This window comes from Struthio camelus, chromosome 3 (genome assembly GCF_040807025.1).
Source record: "Struthio camelus isolate bStrCam1 chromosome 3, bStrCam1.hap1, whole genome shotgun sequence".
Lineage (NCBI taxonomy): Eukaryota > Metazoa > Chordata > Aves > Struthioniformes > Struthionidae > Struthio > Struthio camelus.
In genome coordinates, this window is record NC_090944.1 from 104,363,365 (window position 1) to 104,381,812 (window position 18,448).

General features: G+C 53.6%; 1 protein-coding gene across 8 annotated transcripts in view; it reads left to right on the plus strand.

Annotated features, from left to right (window-relative positions):
- TMEM63B (transmembrane protein 63B) overlaps positions 1-17,646 on the plus strand; it is a 59,806-nt gene extending 42,160 nt beyond the window's left edge. For 5 of the 8 annotated variants that reach the window (XM_068939501.1, XM_068939500.1, XM_068939496.1 and 2 more), the window contains 20 exons: positions 2,006-2,096; positions 2,935-2,972; positions 3,783-3,925; positions 4,183-4,234; positions 4,554-4,662; positions 5,169-5,239; positions 6,169-6,249; positions 6,445-6,568; positions 7,030-7,163; positions 7,316-7,453; positions 7,723-7,876; positions 8,215-8,321; positions 10,014-10,100; positions 11,996-12,061; positions 12,218-12,380; positions 12,577-12,682; positions 12,814-12,981; positions 13,173-13,288; positions 13,620-13,700; positions 14,874-17,646. In XM_068939501.1, coding sequence (XP_068795602.1) covers positions 2,006-2,096; positions 2,935-2,972; positions 3,783-3,925; positions 4,183-4,234; positions 4,554-4,662; positions 5,169-5,239; positions 6,169-6,249; positions 6,445-6,568; positions 7,030-7,163; positions 7,316-7,453; positions 7,723-7,876; positions 8,215-8,321; positions 10,014-10,100; positions 11,996-12,061; positions 12,218-12,380; positions 12,577-12,682; positions 12,814-12,981; positions 13,173-13,288; positions 13,620-13,700; positions 14,874-15,041 — 2,197 coding nt within the window. In that variant the 3' untranslated portion in view covers positions 15,042-17,646. The remainder of the gene's footprint in view (positions 1-2,005; positions 2,097-2,934; positions 2,973-3,782; positions 3,926-4,182; positions 4,235-4,553; positions 4,663-5,168; positions 5,240-6,168; positions 6,250-6,444; positions 6,569-7,029; positions 7,164-7,315; positions 7,454-7,722; positions 7,877-8,214; positions 8,322-10,013; positions 10,101-11,995; positions 12,062-12,217; positions 12,381-12,576; positions 12,683-12,813; positions 12,982-13,172; positions 13,289-13,619; positions 13,701-14,873) is intronic. The other 3 variants (XM_068939503.1, XM_068939504.1, XM_068939495.1) reach the window with 1 other exon arrangement.
- The last annotated feature ends 802 nt before the right edge of the window (positions 17,647-18,448 follow it).

The window sequence follows — 18,448 nt, forward strand, 5'->3', positions numbered from 1 at the left end:
CTTTGCTCCCTGTGCCCAGCTTCAAAGCCTCTGGGATTTTAAAGGGCTAAAGACCCAAGAGCCACAATGGAGCTTGCGCCATGCCTCCGGTGGAGCAGTGTGTTAGCCTGTGCAGTTGCAAGGCTGCATGCTGCTGTCTAATCTGCTCTCCTGTAGTCCCATGACCTCCAGCTAATCTCCTTTCCCCTCTCTGTGTTCTTCCAGCCAGGGGCTCAGCAGGTGCTGCTCTGCTCTCCAAGTGTGGCAGCATGTCCCATTCCCTTCCCTTTGGCAGGGTCATGAAAGTCTTTGCTTGTTTTCTTTCACATAGTGTTTTCCATCACATCTCTGGTGTTTGTCTCCCAGCTGTTTCTTCTCTGGGTTCTTGTCCATCTAATCCTTCCTGAGCCTGTACTGATTACAGGGAAACCATATTTTCCTCTGTTTTCCTTTGCTTCTAGCCTTTAGATCAACCATATCTCTTGCACCTCCAAGGTCCCAGCCTGCTGTTGCCATTTCACAGATACTATGTAACTTAGGTCTCTGGAATATTTCCGTATCTCCTTTGCCAGCTCACTTCCACCTCCATTGATAATGAGGGCTATTGTCTGTCTTGGATGTTTCCACTGCAAGTTCTAGGTCCCTGCCTGCCTGTGGAGTAGAGCAGTCTGGGATATTCAGCTTTCTTGTTTCCTGCCTTTCAGCCTGCAGCCATTCACTTGTAGCTGCCTCCTGCACTCCTGCTCTAGGGATTTCCGGCCAACAGACCCAGGTCAGGCTGTGGAGGAAGCTGAGCTGAGCCTGGCTTCAGGGAACAAAGACAATAGTGGCTCAGCTGGATTTCTCCTTTTCTTGGGTTTCCCTGCCCTGAAGTGCTAAGGAGAGGGAGGACTGGTATAGCAGGAACACGGTCTGCCGAACTCCCACTCCTCTTTCCTAGGGCAAGTGCAGTCTGCAGAGACCGGCTGTCCCAGCTGCCTTCCTGGCAGGCAGGTACTGCTGCAACGGCCCCTCTGGAGTGCTGGGGCTGCCACCTCGTGGCCGCGCAGAGGCTCAGCGCGTCAGAGGGGAGCCTCCTTCCTTCCCCTGCATCCTTCCCCTTACCCTCTTCCTGCAGGGTAAAGCATGCTCCAGGGCAAGAGATTTCTGCTGCCCCATCATATCCTTTGATTGCAATAGGTGGATGCAAATTATCATAAAACAGCTGTTGCTTGATCTGCAGGTGCTTAAAAATATCTGGTCAGTGGTTCTTGCTCTCCCCTAGGGAAAGACAGCTGGAGTGGGGATCCCGCCTGGGCCTGTAGACTGTTACCCGCATTGGCACCAAAAGGATCTAGGATGGCGCTGGCATCCCTAGTGGGTGACTGGCTGTGAGGCCGCCTCCCAGGTGGGAGTCTTGGCTGGCACATGTAGCCATGGCTCATGCTGCTCTGCTCCATCTCCCCTGTGACTTTCTGTGGGCTGTGTTTTCTGCCTCTTGACCTCAGTAATACCAGCTAGCAGAGAGCCTCGCAGGCCTACAGCTCTGGACTCATCTGTGCAGTTGCATTACAAAAGGGAAAATAGGAGCCCCTGTCTGAACCCCCACCCCCTGCTGTGGTGCCCTCTCCTTCACATCTCTTCTTCTCTGTCTAAACTCTGCACTAAACAGACCTAATCTCTCCTCCGTAGCAGCCACTGCCAGGCCCCCCTCATGGGGGCTGATGTGTAAAGTGGGTGCCTCTGAGAAAGAGGCAGGAAGGTTACTGAGGGAATAGCGTCCACGTCTGAGCCCACGAAGGCTGGCAGAGCCAAGTCTCCTGTTTGTGAGTGGGCTCTGGATGCCTGTCCTTGGGTCTGCGCAGTGCCGTCTGAGGAGGGGCTCTCTGCTTACTGCTTTACCCTGTTCTTTGAGGCTGTTCTCTCTCCATCTCACCTGGGGCAAACTCACTTGAATTAACCTCTGATCTTCTGGGTGCTGTTGGTTCCTGGCCAAGCTGCCTCCTCTCATCTTTTAGTCTTCTCTCACCTCTGCTTGTCATTTTAGCGTGGCTTCCGCTCTACACTCTGACAACCACGACCGCTACGAGCGCCTGACCTCTGTCTCTAGCTCTGTGGACTTTGACCAGCGGGACAACGTGAGTAGCAGCAAGCGGCAGAATTGAGCACCTTGCCTGTGAGTGGCTAGGAGCCCGCAGTTTGTGTGAGCTAAACGCTTTTCAGAGGCAGTGCTGTTTCCCTATTCTAAAGCTTTAGATCCAACTTGTTGTAGTGTGTAAGCGTGGTGTAGAGCTCAAGGAGACATGGGAAGCATGTGGCTTCTAGTCAGGTAGTCTGTACATCCCTCTGGCTTATTGGAGATCCCATCCAGCCTGTAATCTCAGCCTCACAAATCACAATCACCAGGAGAAAGATGCCTGGCTCTTCCTCCGCTGCAAAATGCCTCTGCTGCTTTATTCTCTAAGATGGGGGTGCAGTTCAGTAGAAGAATGAGGTGCAATGAATGGGGAGTGAAGTTCCCAGGAGACATTCCTTCCCCAGGTGTCCACTGAGGAATGCCAGCTTGACTTCCTCTGCCTCCCCAGTCTTTGCTGTGTTCCTCCTCCCCAGGGCAATGGCTGAAGTACCTGTAAGATGAATTTTCTGGGTCTCCCGAGGCTGTGGAGAGATTCTATGCTAAGTAGGAGCCTGTGGGTTTGCCTGGGAAGCTGAGCTAACAGTTGTCAGGGTGCAGCCTGGTGGCAAAGCCCAGCCTGTATCACGTCTCATGGGGCAGCATGTTGAGAGAAATCATCTCCTTCGCGTGGGCCTGACTGTGGCCCTACGCTTCTGGGTGATTGTAGTCTGTCCCCTTGTCCTGAGCTAAAGTCTGTGGAGGTGCAAGGAGACCACCCTGGTCCCTTTGGCCTCTAAAGGAGGGAGCAGGATAAGGGAGCACAAAGTGATGTGAGATCCTCCTGTCCTCTCTCTGCACAGGGTTTCTGCTCCTGGCTGACAGCAATCTTCAGGATAAAGTAAGTGTCCCAGGACCTGCACGGGGGACCTGCATGGGGAAGAAGAAAAGCAAGTGCAGGGAGTTGTAACACCCAGTGCCGTACAGCTACGTGAAGTCACTGCTCTTGCTGCCTCTCCTTCTCTGAAGAGCTCACAGCCTGTACGGAGAGGACAAGCAAAGATGGGCCTAGTGGCCTCTCTCACAGATGAGGAATCCTAGGGCCAATATTAAGGTCACACAGCGAGTCTGTGACAGATGAGCACCCAGCCCAGGTCTGTCCAGCCTCAGTCACATCTCTTGACTCTCAGAAATACTGTCCCCTGCTTTGCAGAGATGCTCCTCTGCCTGAGACCCCTTCTAGGGATGCTGTTGTTAGGAAGGCCGATGGTAGCGAAGGTTAGACTGGAGGATGCAGGAAAGACCCCTCCAGACTGATGATGCTCGAGAGTAGTCTTCTAAGCACTTCTGCCTTCAGAGCACAGTGGGACAGGGTCAGCAATCCAGTAGGAGAAGTAAGGCCCACCAGGAAGATGGATATTAGGTGTGGTTTGGGTGGGTCTGGCTGCCCTTCCCTGGTGGAAGAAGGCAGGGAGCATGGAGGATTGAGCTGCAGTAAATGTTATATGGTCGTGTTTCTGCCTGGGCAGGTTTAAGGCTAGCTGCTAGGATCCCTACCAGAGGCTCTGCCTTGGCTCTGTAGGGCACTGTCCTGGGACTCTGTGTGGCTCAGTCCTGGGTTCAAACTGTGCAGGCAGCCATGACCCAAGGCTTTTTTCCAGCGCTTAAGGGAGCCTGAAGGATTGCCTGACTGCCTTTCTCTCCCCGGCAGGGATGATGAGATCCGCGACAAGTGTGGGGGCGATGCGGTACATTACCTTTCCTTCCAGAGGCACATCATCGGGCTGCTGGTGGCTGTGGGCGTGCTTTCTGTGGGCATCGTGTTACCTGTCAACTTCTCAGGGGACTTGCTAGGTGAGAGCTGAGAGCCTCTAGCTGGGCTGGGGGAGCTTGCTTTCAACACCGTGTCCCAGACCATCAATAGGGCTGGGTGGGACTAGACAAACCCCAGCTCTTATCCCACGTTGTGAAATGGAGTGTTCAAAGGGTCATGCTGGGTTTTTGGGATGTCTCGCAGGTGAGGTTCGGGCTACACCCCAACACACTGGGCACTCTGTGCCACAGCCCCCCAATATAACTGAACATGCCTGTATCTGCCTCTTTCTCTCCAGAAAACAACGCCTACAGCTTTGGGAGGACAACTATTGCCAACCTGAACTCTGGGTACGTGTGGGCAGGGATGGGATGGATATTTGAGGTCCCCAGGGTATATTTTGTAGATAGAAACTTGCTGCAGAGCCTCAGTTCCTTGAAGGTTGCATTTCTGCCCTTGCCCTGAGGCTACAGTCCCTGCTGTGTATCTTTCTCCTGTTTGCAGATTGAGCCTTTGGAAGTTGTTTGCAGGGCATATGGATGTCATGCCAGTTAGGCTGCCTGTGGCCCCGGGGCCTTCAGTTGGGTCCCTGACGGGCCTGGCCAGCCATACACAGAGGCATAGTGGTAGCCTTGCTTTGGCCTTTAAGCACAGTCTCTCTTGTGACAGGAATAACCTGTTGTGGCTGCACACATCTTTCGCCTTCCTGTATCTGCTGCTGACGGTGTACAGCATGCGCCGACACACCTCCAAGATGCGATACAAAGAGGATGATTTGGTGAGCAGGATCTGGCCACTGTCGAAGGCACAGCTTCCCATGCCTTCTTGTCCAGTTGGGTGGCATGAAAGAGGGTGCTGAGCACCGCTTTCCCTTCAGCAACTCGGGGCTTGCTCATTTTGGCTGTGGTTTTGGTTCTGTCTGGTCAGAGGGGGTTCTCTTCCAGGGCAGCAATCCTGACTCCCAGTGGGGAAAAAGGAGAGGTCTTTGCTGGGTGAACACATGCGTGGACCTCATGCCTTCCCCAGGAGCTCCTGCAGCTGCTACGTGGGCTTTGGATTCTCCCCTGTTGTCTTTGCCTTCCTTGTTGCTTAAGGACCATTTCTGTTCAGGCTGCTGCAGTGTAGTCCCACCCCCCAGTTAATCTACTGCATGTCAGGATACAGGATGCCAACAGCTAGCTGCCTTTCCCAGTTGCTAACTGAGGCCTGGGCCTTGCTGTTTTGCTGCAGTCTGATCTTTTGCACCACCCACATCTGCCTGCCCTCTCTCCCACCTCATTCCAGGTGAAGCGAACTCTCTTCATCAATGGGATCTCAAAGTATGCTGAGCCAGAGAAGATCAAGAAGCATTTTGAGTGAGTGTCCCCATATGCCTAATTAAAGTCTGTCCTGAAACAGGAGTAGCGTTACCTTGGGTAGTGTTACTGTTACCTGAAATGGCAATAATACGTTCAGAGCAGAAATCTAGTCAAAATCAATGAACGCTTTTGTTTTGGGAATCTCGCTGTAATTTTTTTGTGGAAGTTGTTGTCTAAATGTGAAATGCCGTTGATTTATACCTTGGACTATGCCCAGCTATCTCTTTGCTGAGCAGGAGTTAGTGGTGACAGCATGTCACGAGATGTAGTCAAGTTCAGAGATGAGAAAGGGGGACAGGAAACACTCGGGCAATGTCTGTGGGATATTGTGCTGCTGCTTCTGCCTTGGTCATGCTTTCATCAAAAAGCGTGCTGCTTTTTAACCAAGAAAAAAGAAAATTCTTCTTCTGTCAGGACCTCAGTAAGCACACTGTCAGGAGTATGTTTAGAAGCGTCCTAGAGAAAGGAGAAATGCTTTGAACCCTTTCGGAACCTTTCTCCCTCTTTCTAATCCTAAGCCCTGTGGCAAATGAAGGCAAAGAGAGGTTGGAGGGGTGCCTTACTGCCACAACTGTAATTTTAGTTTTAAAAAAATCCCCCCCACCCCATGCATTCTGTCCTTTCTCTTAAACCCTTCTCCCATCTCCTTGGAGACATCATGGGTAGCCCCAATTCCTCCCAGGACAAAAATCTGAAGAGGCTTCCCATGCCAGAGCCCAGAGGATGCAGTGTTCCCCCCCCCCCCCCCCAACACCGTTGTCCTTGTAAAGGGCAGAGACTGCAGGCACTTATCCTGCTCCTGGCAGGCTTTTACTGTGCTCCCTGACACTTGGCCCAGGGCAGGCGGAAGTCTTGGGCATGTGGGATTTGCTTGAGAGATGGCTTTTTGGTGCCCCCTGCGATAGGCTGGTATTTCCCGTTCACAGGGAGGCCTATGCCAACTGCACTGTTCTGGAGGCTCGTCCCTGCTATGACGTGGCCAGGCTGATGTTCCTTGATGCGGAGAGGTAACCCCTGGGGTGGGGAGAGAGGGCAGGCTGTGCAGGCTGGCGGGGGCTGTGGGACAGGATTGAGGGGTAGCTGCAGAGCTGGGGTTGGGGTGCACCGAGGTAAGTTGGGAGCCCCTCTTAACAGAGGGTGGACCTTGAATCTGATGCCACAGGGGCTTTTCTGAGCCATCCTCTTTCCCTCTCCTGTTGCAGGAAGAAAGCTGAGCGTGGGAGAATTTACTTCACCAACCTGCAGAGCAAGGAGAATACCCCATCCATGATCAACCCCAAGCCCTGTGGCCACCTGTGCTGCTGTGTCATCAGGGGCTGTGAGGAGGTGTGCCATAATCACGCGGTGTTGGGCAGAGGGGCTCACAGGGTGCTGGATGCAGGAAACTGCCTCTCTTCTGGCCACGTTGACTTCTAGTGCTCTTGTATTCAGCAGCTGGCAGAAGCCAGGGGCAGTCCTGGGATAGGAGCATGTTGCAGCCTCCCTGGCTCCCCGTGGCAGCTGGAGCTCTGTTTAAGGAAAACAAGCTCTTTTTCTCTATCCCTGTTACTGTGGCCCGGGCAGGGTTTGCCTGGCTGCAAACAGTTTCCCCTCCTCAGCCTCGCTGTCCTATTTGCCTTCTTCCTAGCGCTCAGATGCAGAGCTAACGAAGCTACTGCCCCGCAAGCTGGTCTAGGTTGGCTTGGCTGCCCACCTTCTCACTACAGTGCTGTTGTCATGGCACAGAGGGGTCAGGGGTGTGAGGAGAGTCCCCAGGTCTCTGCTCTAATCTCTGTCCCCCTGCCCAGGTGGAGGCCATTGAGTACTACACTAAGCTGGAGGAGAAACTCAAGGAAGACTACAAGCGGGAGAAGGAGAAAGTGAACGAGAAGCCTCTGGGGATGGCCTTTGTCACCTTCCACAACGAGACCATTACAGCCATGTGAGTGTAGATGGGCCTGTCCTACCCAGGAAGTTGACCTCTCCCAGCTCTCCCCTTTAATCGGAGTAATGCCGGCACCAGGTCATCCCTCCTTGGTTTGTCCCTGCCAGCCCTCTTTGTCAGCAGCTCTCCTTCTTTTTCTTTTTCTCCAGAATCCTCAAAGACTTCAATGCTTGCAAGTGTCAGGGCTGTGCATGCCGGGGGGAGCCCCGGGCCTCCTCCTGCAGCGAGTCCCTGCATGTTTCCAACTGGACTGTCAGCTATGCCCCCGACCCGCAGAACATCTACTGGTGAGTGTCTCTGGGGGGGTCAGCAGGCCCCAGGGATGGGGAAGGGGTGCACCCTCCCTGTGTCCCTCCCCTTCTGCTTCTCTGATAACTAAATGGTTTGCTGAAGCTCATCCTGGCTGAGCTAGAGGGTCTGCTCTGACATGGAGGGGGGAAGCCTGGGATTGGCACCCCAAGCTCTGTGACGCAGCCTGGACTAGCGTTGCAGACGTGAGGCTCTGGACGTGCACTTCACCCTGTGCAGCCATTCTGATGCCTTGTGTCTCCCCCAGGGAACACCTCTCCATCCGGGGCTTCATCTGGTGGATCCGCTGCCTGGTTATCAACGTGGTCCTCTTCATCCTCCTCTTCTTCCTCACCACACCTGCTATCATCATCACCACTATGGACAAGTTCAATGTCACCAAGCCTGTGGAGTACCTCAATGTAAGGCCTTAGGAGAGGGACACAAGATGATGGGTAGCAGTGAAACCACCTCAAGGCACCAGAGCTACTGCAGGCGAGGGAGCAGCAGGAGAGATTGTTAGCATGCCCCAGGTCCCATCAGCCTAACAACAAGGGAGGGAAGCCCCAGGAGAAGGGCTGATGTGCCCTGCTGTGTGCTCCTCAGCCTCTGGGAGGGAGCGCTGAGCCTGGCCAGGGTGCTGTGGCGCTGGGCACTCGGCTGTCAGCAAAGGCACCGGCTTTGTCTCAGATCGTTTCTGACTCGTCCAAGAGCTGCTGCATCATGTATAACACGCAGTCTGTTCTCTGCCTCGTTGCAGAACCCCATCATCACTCAGTTCTTCCCCACCCTGCTGCTGTGGTGCTTCTCTGCTCTGCTGCCCACCATTGTGTATTACTCTGCCTTCTTCGAAGCGCACTGGACCAGGTAAGGACAGCCAGTGCCTGTTCTTAGCCATACCAGCATGCTACCTGGGCACCTGACACTTCTCTCAGAAGCAAGGCTCCTGGCTGGCTCCTCTTGCTTGACCTCCTGTCTCCTACTCCAAGGCATGATGTTACGTGGCACCTCTTGGACACCTTGGCATCTGTCACAAACAGCTGTCCTGCCAGTCCTTAGTCATATATCTTTCTGCAGCATGATTGCTTGAGTTGAGCTTGGTGTAGGTCTGCAAGTGGTGGAAGAAAGCTGGGAGGGCTTGGGGCCAGTCACTGAGAGAAACGCTAGTAGCAAGAGAAGCCTTGGCTAAGGTGAAGGTGCAGGTGTGATGTGCCTGCACCCATGCGTAAGTCGTAGCTTTTCCAAGGAAAAATTACCTTAGCTGCTATGGCTTCTGGCAATAGGGAATGTATTTGAAGTGCAGAGCACTAGCAGACAAATTTGTGTGTTTGATGTGAGCCTTCTCTTCTGCTCTGGGTTGCAGAGACTTTGGTTGGGAGGATGTCACCAGCTCTGAGGGCTGCAGGTCAAGAGAGATGAGGACTGATTGCGGAGTCCTCCACAGAGCAAACAAGGATGATGCAAGGGCGAGGAGGACCCGTGAGGAAAGGGTGGAGGAACTGGGACTCGAGAACAAACCTCAGACAAACCAGAAAGAAAGGGGGGGAATACTGATCTGTATCAGTAGTGGGCAGTGTGAGATTGGGGTTTGACCCAGGGAAGAGCTTTCTGAGGATGATGGATGCCTAGAACAGACTGCTTGGGATGGATGCAGGCTGCGCACAGGGAAGTTTGGCTGAGGAGTTTGGACAGTCTCTTGTGGGGAATGGGAGAGCTGAATCTCTCTTGGATGAGATCACTCTTATAGGTACCTTCTGGTTGAACCATCTCTGATATTTTTCTGTCCACACTTATGCATAAGACATGCTTTGACAGGCCTTCCCAGGCTGTAGGGTACAACTACATTTTCTGAAGTAGCTCTGCCTTTCTCCAGGCTGCCTACATCCCTGGTCCCACCACGTGAGATAACGTAGGTCTTTTTCTGCTGGCACCTCTGACAGCTGCAGATTACTGAATGAAGCCAGTTCTTCTCAACATGTCTCAACTTGTTCCCTGGCTCTACAAAATGCTTACCCCATCTCTTGTCTTCGTCTTTCTCTCTCATCGTTGCCTCTAGGCCCTTTGATTTGTCTGTGTTCCCCTCTCCCTGGGAAGGGAAAGTTCTTCCTGACTCTGCTTTTCCCTCCTTCCATCCCGCGTGTCTGCCTGGTGCTCCCCCTCCTCTTCTCTCTTTGTAGCCCAATATGCTTAAGGTTTTCACATCCACTTTGTTGCCTGGGCCCAGCCTGAGAAGAGTTAAGCTTTACAAGCCCAGATGAGGCCAGATTGGAGCTCACTCTCCCCAAACAACAACACTCTCCCAGGGACCTCCCTCCTCCCCGACTTGTCCCCTCTTTGCCTGTGCTGTATCTCCTGTCACCTGTTCCAAGATAGCCTCTTCCTTCCCTTGTGACCAGGCAGGGCTCACACACTGGGTGACCTGGGCTCGCTCCCCCACCTCTGCTGCACTTGGTGTGCCTGGGGGCACGTCTCTCTGCCTTGACCCCTGGTGATGGGGACACTGCTCCTGGGGATAATGGAGTGACACTGAAAGGTTGATGACTTCCTCTCTGCCCTCAGGTCTGGAGAGAACAGGACAACCATGCACAAGTGTTATACCTTCCTCATCTTCATGGTCTTGCTGCTGCCTTCACTGGGCCTGAGCAGGTAGGTGTGGAGGGAAGGCAAAGCAAGTGCAGAGAGCTGGAGCACAGGGAGGGCTGAGATGCACCTCTGGCTGTTCTCCTGCAGGACTTCCTTTCCTTGCTCTGTAAGTGCTGGCTGCTGTCCCCTTGGGGAGGTGACGTTTAATTCTGTGGAATTCTGTTTGTGGATCAGGCCAGATCACACCGACTTGGGTCCTAATGAACTTGTTGAATCATGAGTAGCAACTGTTTGCATACAGGTCAAATAAGGCCCTCGCTACACATCCTGCAGCTCTAGTCACGTGTGCCTGGGTGTTACTAATAATGTAAAAAATTGGCATGGTTGATGGCTGCATGTGAAAGGTCTGTTTGACCTGGTGAAGATGTTCCCTACCTCTGTGCTCAATGTGCACTCAGAATTTTGCCCAGAACTAGTGAATTCCCCATTTGAGCCAGAATTGAGTAGGCTGTACTACTTAGGTGGGGAAGGTAGAGTATAGGGTGCAGAAATGCTGATCCTCCTGGATCTGAGCCCCAGATTTTCCTGCAGGACTTATACGTATATGTTGACAAACAGTGTTGCATCAGCTGCCAGCCGTCAGCATGAGCTCTCAGCACAGAACAATGGCAAAGTGGAAAACAGCATGACTAAGAGGAAAGGAAAACTGGCTGGGGGTACTCACTGTGATAGGGAATTATTTAGGGATCGTGGTGCAGGGGATGTGCACCCCCTAAATTCAGGCAAGGACACAGTCCCTCAGTGGCTAAATCAGGAAGCTCCTGATAACAGACAAGGCTTTTAGCAGAGTCAGAAAAATAATCCTCCATCCTAGTGGGTGACTGCAGCAAACTTTCCCAGACAGATTAAAAATGTCTTGTTGATAAAACCTTATGATCTAGGCAGGTGAATGCTCTCAGAGGGTTTACATTTTAACTGGGTACCATGTCTTTAAACAAATTGGGCTTCCTTCTGAGCACAGAGTCCTGCTGCTGTTGCGTTTGGAGCTCTGTACTCCACAAAGTACTATGGCTCTGAAGGTGTCAGAGGACTGCAAAGTTTTATATCCAAGATCCGGAATCAAGGGAGATGGGATTTGTTTCTCCTAGAAGTTTTTTAATCTCGATGCTTGAGGGTATCTTATACTAGTTTCTCCTGTAGAATCAGTCACCTGTTGTTCCTCGTATGGATGTTTTACCCAAACAGGAGAGAGAGGAAAATGTTCTACTGACGGCATTGGGGCCGAGAGAGAAAAACACATGAGAATGGGAAACTTTATATCCTTTTTTGGGTTGTGTCCTGTTTTTCCTGGTGTCCAGCTTACCCAATTGCCAGTGGCATGTCCCAAGAGAGAACAATAAGGGCTATGGTCAGAGATTCAGGTCTGTTTAGAGCACCTTCCATTTATTTGCATGTGTATGCCTGTGTGATTTAATTATGTCATTTAAAAGAAATAATCACTATCACTTCACTCAAGCTTTTATACTTGCTAACGCAAGAAAAAACTGCTTCCTATGTTATTAAAGCTCATCTGTAAAGCAGTAGTGTAAAACAAGACACCTTCCCTGCTGCATATGTAGGAACAGGAGAGAGCAAAAATGAGAACTAATATACTTTCTCCTGCAGCATGGATCTCACAGGATGGGATTTTTGCCAGTAGGATTTCCATACGCTAAAGACTTTCCCCTTTACAAACACTAGAGAGAGGAAAGCCACAGTTGGGGGGCCCTGTGAGATGTCACGCTGCCCTGAGCATATGTCTGCCTATGTAGACCTGTTAGCACAGTAGTTGTTTCTGGAGAGTGGCCAGGGCCCAAGGGCATAAACACATGTGGTCCTTGTCTACAACCCTCTCTGTGCTCACAGTGAACTCTTTTTCAGTTTTTTCTCTTTTCTTCCACCCTGCTGTTCCCCCACAGCTTGGATGTGTTTTTCCGCTGGTTATTTGACAAGAAGTTCCTAGCCGAAGCTGCAGTGCGATTCGAGTAAGTGAAGCAGGACTGTTGAAATGGGGAATCCTTGCTGACATCCAAAGGTCCCCACGGCCTTGCCCTCTGCAGCTGGGGTCCTGGCTCATCCCCTACACGGTTTTATGGCTGAGGGAGCACCTCCTGCAGCCTTTTCTTGTTCTCCCTCCTCAGGTGTGTGTTTCTGCCGGATAACGGGGCCTTTTTCGTGAACTACGTCATCGCCTCTGCCTTCATTGGGAATGCCATGGACCTGCTGCGCATCCCTGGCTTGCTCATGTACATGATACGCCTCTGCCTGGCCCGCTCAGCCGCAGAGCGGCGAAATGTCAAGCGAGTATGTAGTGGGGCTGGGGGGATGGGGTTGTGGCCTCTACCTGGGGCTGAAAGTGCTGTGTTGGAGCATGTGCATTCCTGGGACTGCCATATCCTGTGTATATAACATGGGTGTGACATGCAGACAGAGGGGTGTCATGTAGCTCCCTTGCTTGGCTACTGGGGCCATGCTGACGGGCCTCTGCTCTCTCCTGCAGCACCAGGCCTATGAGTTTCAGTTTGGGGCGGCTTACGCGTGGATGATGTGCGTCTTCACTGTGGTCATGACGTATAGCATCACCTGTCCCATCATTGTCCCCTTCGGTAAGCAGTGCCCCTCCACCTGCCTGCATTGGAGGCCGGGGGGAGAGCCCTGGAGGGTGGGGGAAGATACTACCTGTAGGTCAGAGGCACTGGGAAAGACTTTGATTCCCCTCTCTGCTGATATCTCTCAGGGCTCATGTACATGCTGCTTAAGCACCTGGTGGACCGGTACAACCTCTATTATGCCTACCTGCCTGCCAAGCTAGACAAGAAGATCCATTCGGGGGCTGTGAACCAGGTTGTGGCAGCCCCCATCCTCTGCCTCTTCTGGCTTCTCTTCTTCTCCACCATGCGCACAGGTAAATGCTGGGGTAGGAAGCTTGCCCTGGCCAGTGCCTTGCTTTTGGCCTTCTCCGGCAGCAAGTTACAGACCAGCACACGTCTTCCAAGCCATGCTCCTGGCAGCCTCCTGGGCATGGAGCACAACCGGAGTTGCTGTGACACTGTGACCTTTTTTTTATTTTTGTTTGTTTGTTTTGCCTTGCTCCAGGGTTCCTGGCCCCCACTTCCATGTTCACCTTTGTGGTCCTTGTGATCACCATTGTGATCTGCCTGTGTCACGTCTGCTTCGGGCACTTCAAATACCTCAGCGCTCACAACTACAAGGTGAGGCTTAGTGCTGGGTGGAGGAGCGTGGGGCCCTTTCCGTGGGAGCACAGCTCAACAGTCAGACAGCAGAAGGTTTGGGGTCCCCAGCCAGCCTTGATGTGTGAGCTTGGTCCCCAGCAGAGCCTTTGAACTCCGGGTTCACTAAGCGGAAAGTTCCCAAAGTAGCCTGGACCTGGACTGTGTCCATGCCATGGGACGCTGCTCCTATACTCTGCAGAGAGCTCTGGGGTAGGCCTTGCTGGAGTGTGGCTCCTGCAGCAAGCTTGAGGGCAGTGAGACAGCAAATGTGTTGCCCTGGCATTGTCTTGATTTCTCCTTTACTTTGCAGATTGACCACACAGAGGTGGATGCCATAGAAAGCAGGCAGAACGGGAGACCTGCCACCAACCTGCCAGCTCCCAAATCCGCAGTGAGTTGTTTTCCCCACCTCCATGCCCTGACACACTCCTTACCCAGGTTTAGGAAGGGGGAGCTACCCCTGTACATTTTCCTTCATCTCCGAGTGCCTCACTCCTGGTCTTTCTCAGGCAGCACTCGGAGCTTCCTGACGAGGGTGGGAGGCAAGTGCTGGGCCCTGTGCCACTCACCCACGCTGGGTGATGAATTTTAGTCCTCTCCCTGCCTGCCCCATACCCTTTTCTTGTACTCCCCAGATGCTGTGTGATCACTTTCTGCCTCTCTCTCAGCTGGCACAGTAAATCCAGACCGGCTAAGTCTCCCTCCTGGTTCTGCATTTCTGAGTGCTTGTCCATCAGGAAAGGCTATCACCCTGAGGGCAGGGCTGGCCCTCAGGCCAATGCAAAGGGGTCTCCGTAGGCATTGTATTGAAAGCAAAGAAAATGTTTTTTCTGCTGAAAGCCTTGAGGGTCTCTCCCCTGCCTAGTTCTGAGATCCTGGGTTCGGTCTTCCTAACTGGCTACTTCCTTCCACAATGAGGTTTTCTTTCTTAGCCGCAGCTGAGGTCTGTGCGGAGACAGAGGGTTGCTCAGGGAGCTGCCAGGCTCCTGGATGCTGCCTGCTTTCTCTCCCAGTGAAGCCTGCGGGGTAGATCTCCTAGCTGGGCAGTGCCCCACTGTAGCAGGCTGCAGCTGCACCCTTCTCTCTCCTGCTGTTAGGCCCGCAGCGGCAAGGTAGAGAGTTTGTATTGCAGCTCCTGCATCTACCTGGCCTCTTCCCTGTGCCCAGGAGCCCTTGAAGAGAGGAGAGGGAGTTTCTGCTCTGGGTAGCCCAACACAAGCATGGGTGTCTGTGAGTCTAACACAGTACTTGGAGCTGTTCATAGATTAAATGCAGAGATTAGGTAAAGCAGAGCCTTCTGCTCTCTAGGGAAAGCTGGGCTCTGATGTGCATACGTAATGTAGGCTCCCTCCCAGCATGACCCCTCTGGGCTCTCCCATGCCGTCTGGGGGAGCCCTTCCTTGCCCTCCCAACATGTGCCTGCAGTCAGCCTCCCAGCTACATGGTGCTTCACCCCATTGTGCTTTGCTGCCCTGAATCCCCTAGGGGCTGTGAGAAGCTCCCAGAGCTCGTGTGTGTTTCTGCTCTCCCTCTAACCCCTCACCCTTGTTTTGTGTGGCCCTAGCAGAAGTACATTGCCCAGGTGCTGCAGGACTCCTCACCGGAGGGTGAAGCAACAGAGTCTGAGGAGCAGGGGTCCCAGGACGAAGAGCTCATCAACGCGGATGGCATGAATGACACGGATTTCCAGTCGTGTGAGGACAGCCTGATAGAGAACGAGATCCACCAGTAGGGACCTCAAAGGGAGGGAGGGGAAGGAATCCCAGGAGCTGGGCAGGCTGCCGCACACAGAGACAGAGAGAGAAAAATTGAATGAAGTGAGCAGGCAGGGAGGGTGCCAGCCACTGCCATTGCCCACCCCCTTAGGGCCACTACCTTCATCAAGGGCAGGGGTACTGAGACTCTCCATTTCCCTGCCTCCACCCACCTCTGCCACTACTCCCTCAGGTGCCTGGCCAGGCAGCTGTGAGGGGCATGCTCCTTACTAGCCACCTTCTTTAACACATACCCAGACCATCCAACCCCAGGGGCTGGGGAGGAAGGTGACTTTGACCCTTGCTGAGCTGCTTCTCTGAACCAAGAGGACCCAAGGAGAGCAGGAAAATTGGGTGCTCTATGGGGGCAGGGTGAGTGCTGTGGGCAGAGGTAACATCCAGGCCCCATTGGGACTCTATGGAAGGTCCCTTTGTCCCCTGTCCTCCTGATGAGAAACATGAACACTAGTAACTTATTAGATTTACAGGAAGGCAACAAACAAAAAGCTTTAATTGACACAGTGGGTGTCCCTGTTAGTGAAGGGCTGGGAAGGGTGGTGGCTTTGAGCCACCAGGGAGCTGTTGTGTCTGTGCAGAGCTGTCCTCCCTTCGCTCCATGGCCACGTGTGCCCTTGCTCAGCCTGTGGCCATCCTCTGGGCACCTGGGGGCCAGTGTCTCCTCAGTGTGACCTGCCCCAGGAGTTGGGATGGTGCTGGACCAGGCACTAGGGGTGGTGATAGGGATTTTCCCCTGTAACCACCATCCCTCTTGTCCTCACCACCCATGTGCGGGGAGGGTTAGAGCCTAGCCCTGTGAGGGGAGCTGGCTACCAAAAGCCCTGCAGGGCTGGTGAGGGCTGGAGCACTGGGTTGAGCAGCTAGGCCACCCCACACAGGGTGAGGGGGGGCTGAGGGTGTTTCTCATAGCTAGGAAGAGGTGCAGGCAGCCTCTCCCCCAGAGGATGCTCCCCAGGGACACAGTTGGGGGCATGTGCATCCTTTTAAGCAGCTTTTTTTTTTTGCACATTTTACTCCCCTTTCAAACAAAAATCAACCTGACCCCTATCTGCTACCCTAGCCCTCTGTTCTGCCCTGTGTCTGCGCAGCCACATTGGGCACAGGAAGGACTGGGTTTGGGGGGGGGGGGTCTTCTGGGTGCTATGGAGAGGGGAGAAGGGGCCTGGACCACAGCGCCCCTGGCACATGTGGAGCAGGCACTGCCTGGTTGATGCTGGGCCTCTGCCTTCTCTGCACCTACGGGTCTCGGCTCAGTCAGAGAGGGAGGGAGTCCTCTCCTGCTAAGGCCACCATTTTCGTGAGGACAAGAGCCTCGTGCGCCTGTGCTGGCTTTATTTATATGTTTCACCCCCTGTGGGCTGGCTGTGGGCTCACCTGGCGTCACCCAACCTGAGAAGGGGAAGCTGTTCCTTCCCCGTCTCTGCCCTTGCTGCCCTCCCTGGTGATGGCCATGTCCTGAAGGCAGGGAAGGGGACAGGAAGGATGCGAGACAGACCCTGGACCAGGGGCAGGTCTGAGGCCCAAGACCTGCACGTGGGAGATGTAGGCTGCAGCCCCTGGTGTACAAAGGGAGATTTGACCCTATTTGAAGGTTCTGGTGAGGAGGTTTCTGGTCAGGAGCAATTGCCCTCAATTGCTTCCCCTCTTCCCCTTATGTAAAATGTAAAGGAAAAAAAATAAATCTCCCTGCTATTGAGCTGTATTTATTTCCCTGAATCCCCTGCCACCATCTTGTTTGGTGCTCGTTGCTGACACTACCACCTTCCCATTGCCTGTCTTCTGAGGGCTGCTGTGCATCCAGCTCCTTGGAGTGGTGCCTGGTGTCCTGCAGGGTCTCCAGGGGCTAGGGGGAAGGGAACAGTCATTTACCATTTTATTCACTATTTCTGGCCCTGGAGCTCAAAGCACTTTATAGACCCAAATGACTGAAGATTCAGCCCTTCTAGGGCAGTCACAAGCAATTGCTTCTTCTCCCCTTTCCCCCTGTTACGACGAGGGGATTCTGAGGCACGGAGCAGGCACAGGGCTTGCCCTATGGCACGGGGCTCCAGGAAGGATGTAGCTGACTCTTCCATACACCTCTCTAATAGGAATTCCAGGCCTGGAGGAAATGGGGGCAGAGGGGGAGAGATACAGGTCTTGGAGGCAGGGGGAGGGCAGGCTGTGGCTGGCCCTGAGCAGCCAGACTGGGGCTGAAAAACGTGCAGGGTCTACAGAGTCACGTTGATTGTCACACATCCCCTCTGGGGACAGGCTAGAAATGAAATCAGCATGCAAGATGAGAGCTCTCAGCATGGTCCCAGGCTGGGGCAGGGAGGATGTTGAACCTGCTTCCATATTCCTGTACCCATCTAGCACCCTTCTCTCCCCACCCTGCTATGTCAGGTTGGCTGGGATGGCTCCAGTCTCTATACATGCGATTTTGGCCCCAGAGCCGTTGGCTTTCGGGGCAGCGGCCGGGCTCTGCCCGCAGAGAGCTGTGTTCTGATTGGCACTGTCTGTGTAGAGATGTGTATAATACCCTGTATATATTTGTGTACAAAAGAAAAAAAGGAAAAAAAGGAACTGTTGTTCTTGTGGTCTTTCTTTGTGAAGCGTGGTGGAGCTGGGACCTGAAATGAGGGACCTTGGCTGCAGCTGGGATGCAGGAGCATGCGTAGTGCAGAGGGAGGAGTGGGAGTTTGTGTGGTGTGTTAACAGCACAGCAGGATGGGTCTTAGTGCTTTCCCTTTTCCTCAGCCCTCCCCACCCCCCAATCTCAGCCTTATCTCTGCATGCAGGGCAAGTCCCGGCAGCAACGCACATGGCAGCTTGCGACCTCTCCAGTCAGGAACCCGTCTCCTAGCTTGGTGTTGGTGGACAGGCAGCTGAAGGCTTTGGGAAGGGTGCCCAGCCCCTGGAGCACAGCAGAGCTGGGAGCACTCGCTGTGTGATGCTGCCTGTAGCTTAGCAGTCTCCTGAGCCTGCCGGAGTGCCCTGGGCACGCAGCAGCTGGATGGACTCTCGGGCTGCTCAGTGCTCCTGTTAAACATGGGCTGAAGCATGGGTGTTTCCCAGCCAACTGCCACCTTGGTCTTTGGCTAAGCACAGTCGTTAACGTATGTGTGCAGCAGCCATTTTTTGCTTGGCCTGTTGCAGTGGTGGGGAAGTGAGGTGTGGGGTAGGCCTCTGCGAGGATGATGGACCAGTGACCCCAGCCAGCCAGGTTGCACCTCACCTTGCTCAGGCACGGTCGCATTCAATGACCTCATGCGCCACAGCCCTGTTTGAGTGGAGGCAAGCAGCATCCCTGCCACCTGGCTTCCTCAGAGCTTAGGTTTGTGTGTGGGACCAGCATGCTCCCCCACAGACTTGGTGCAGTATGAAC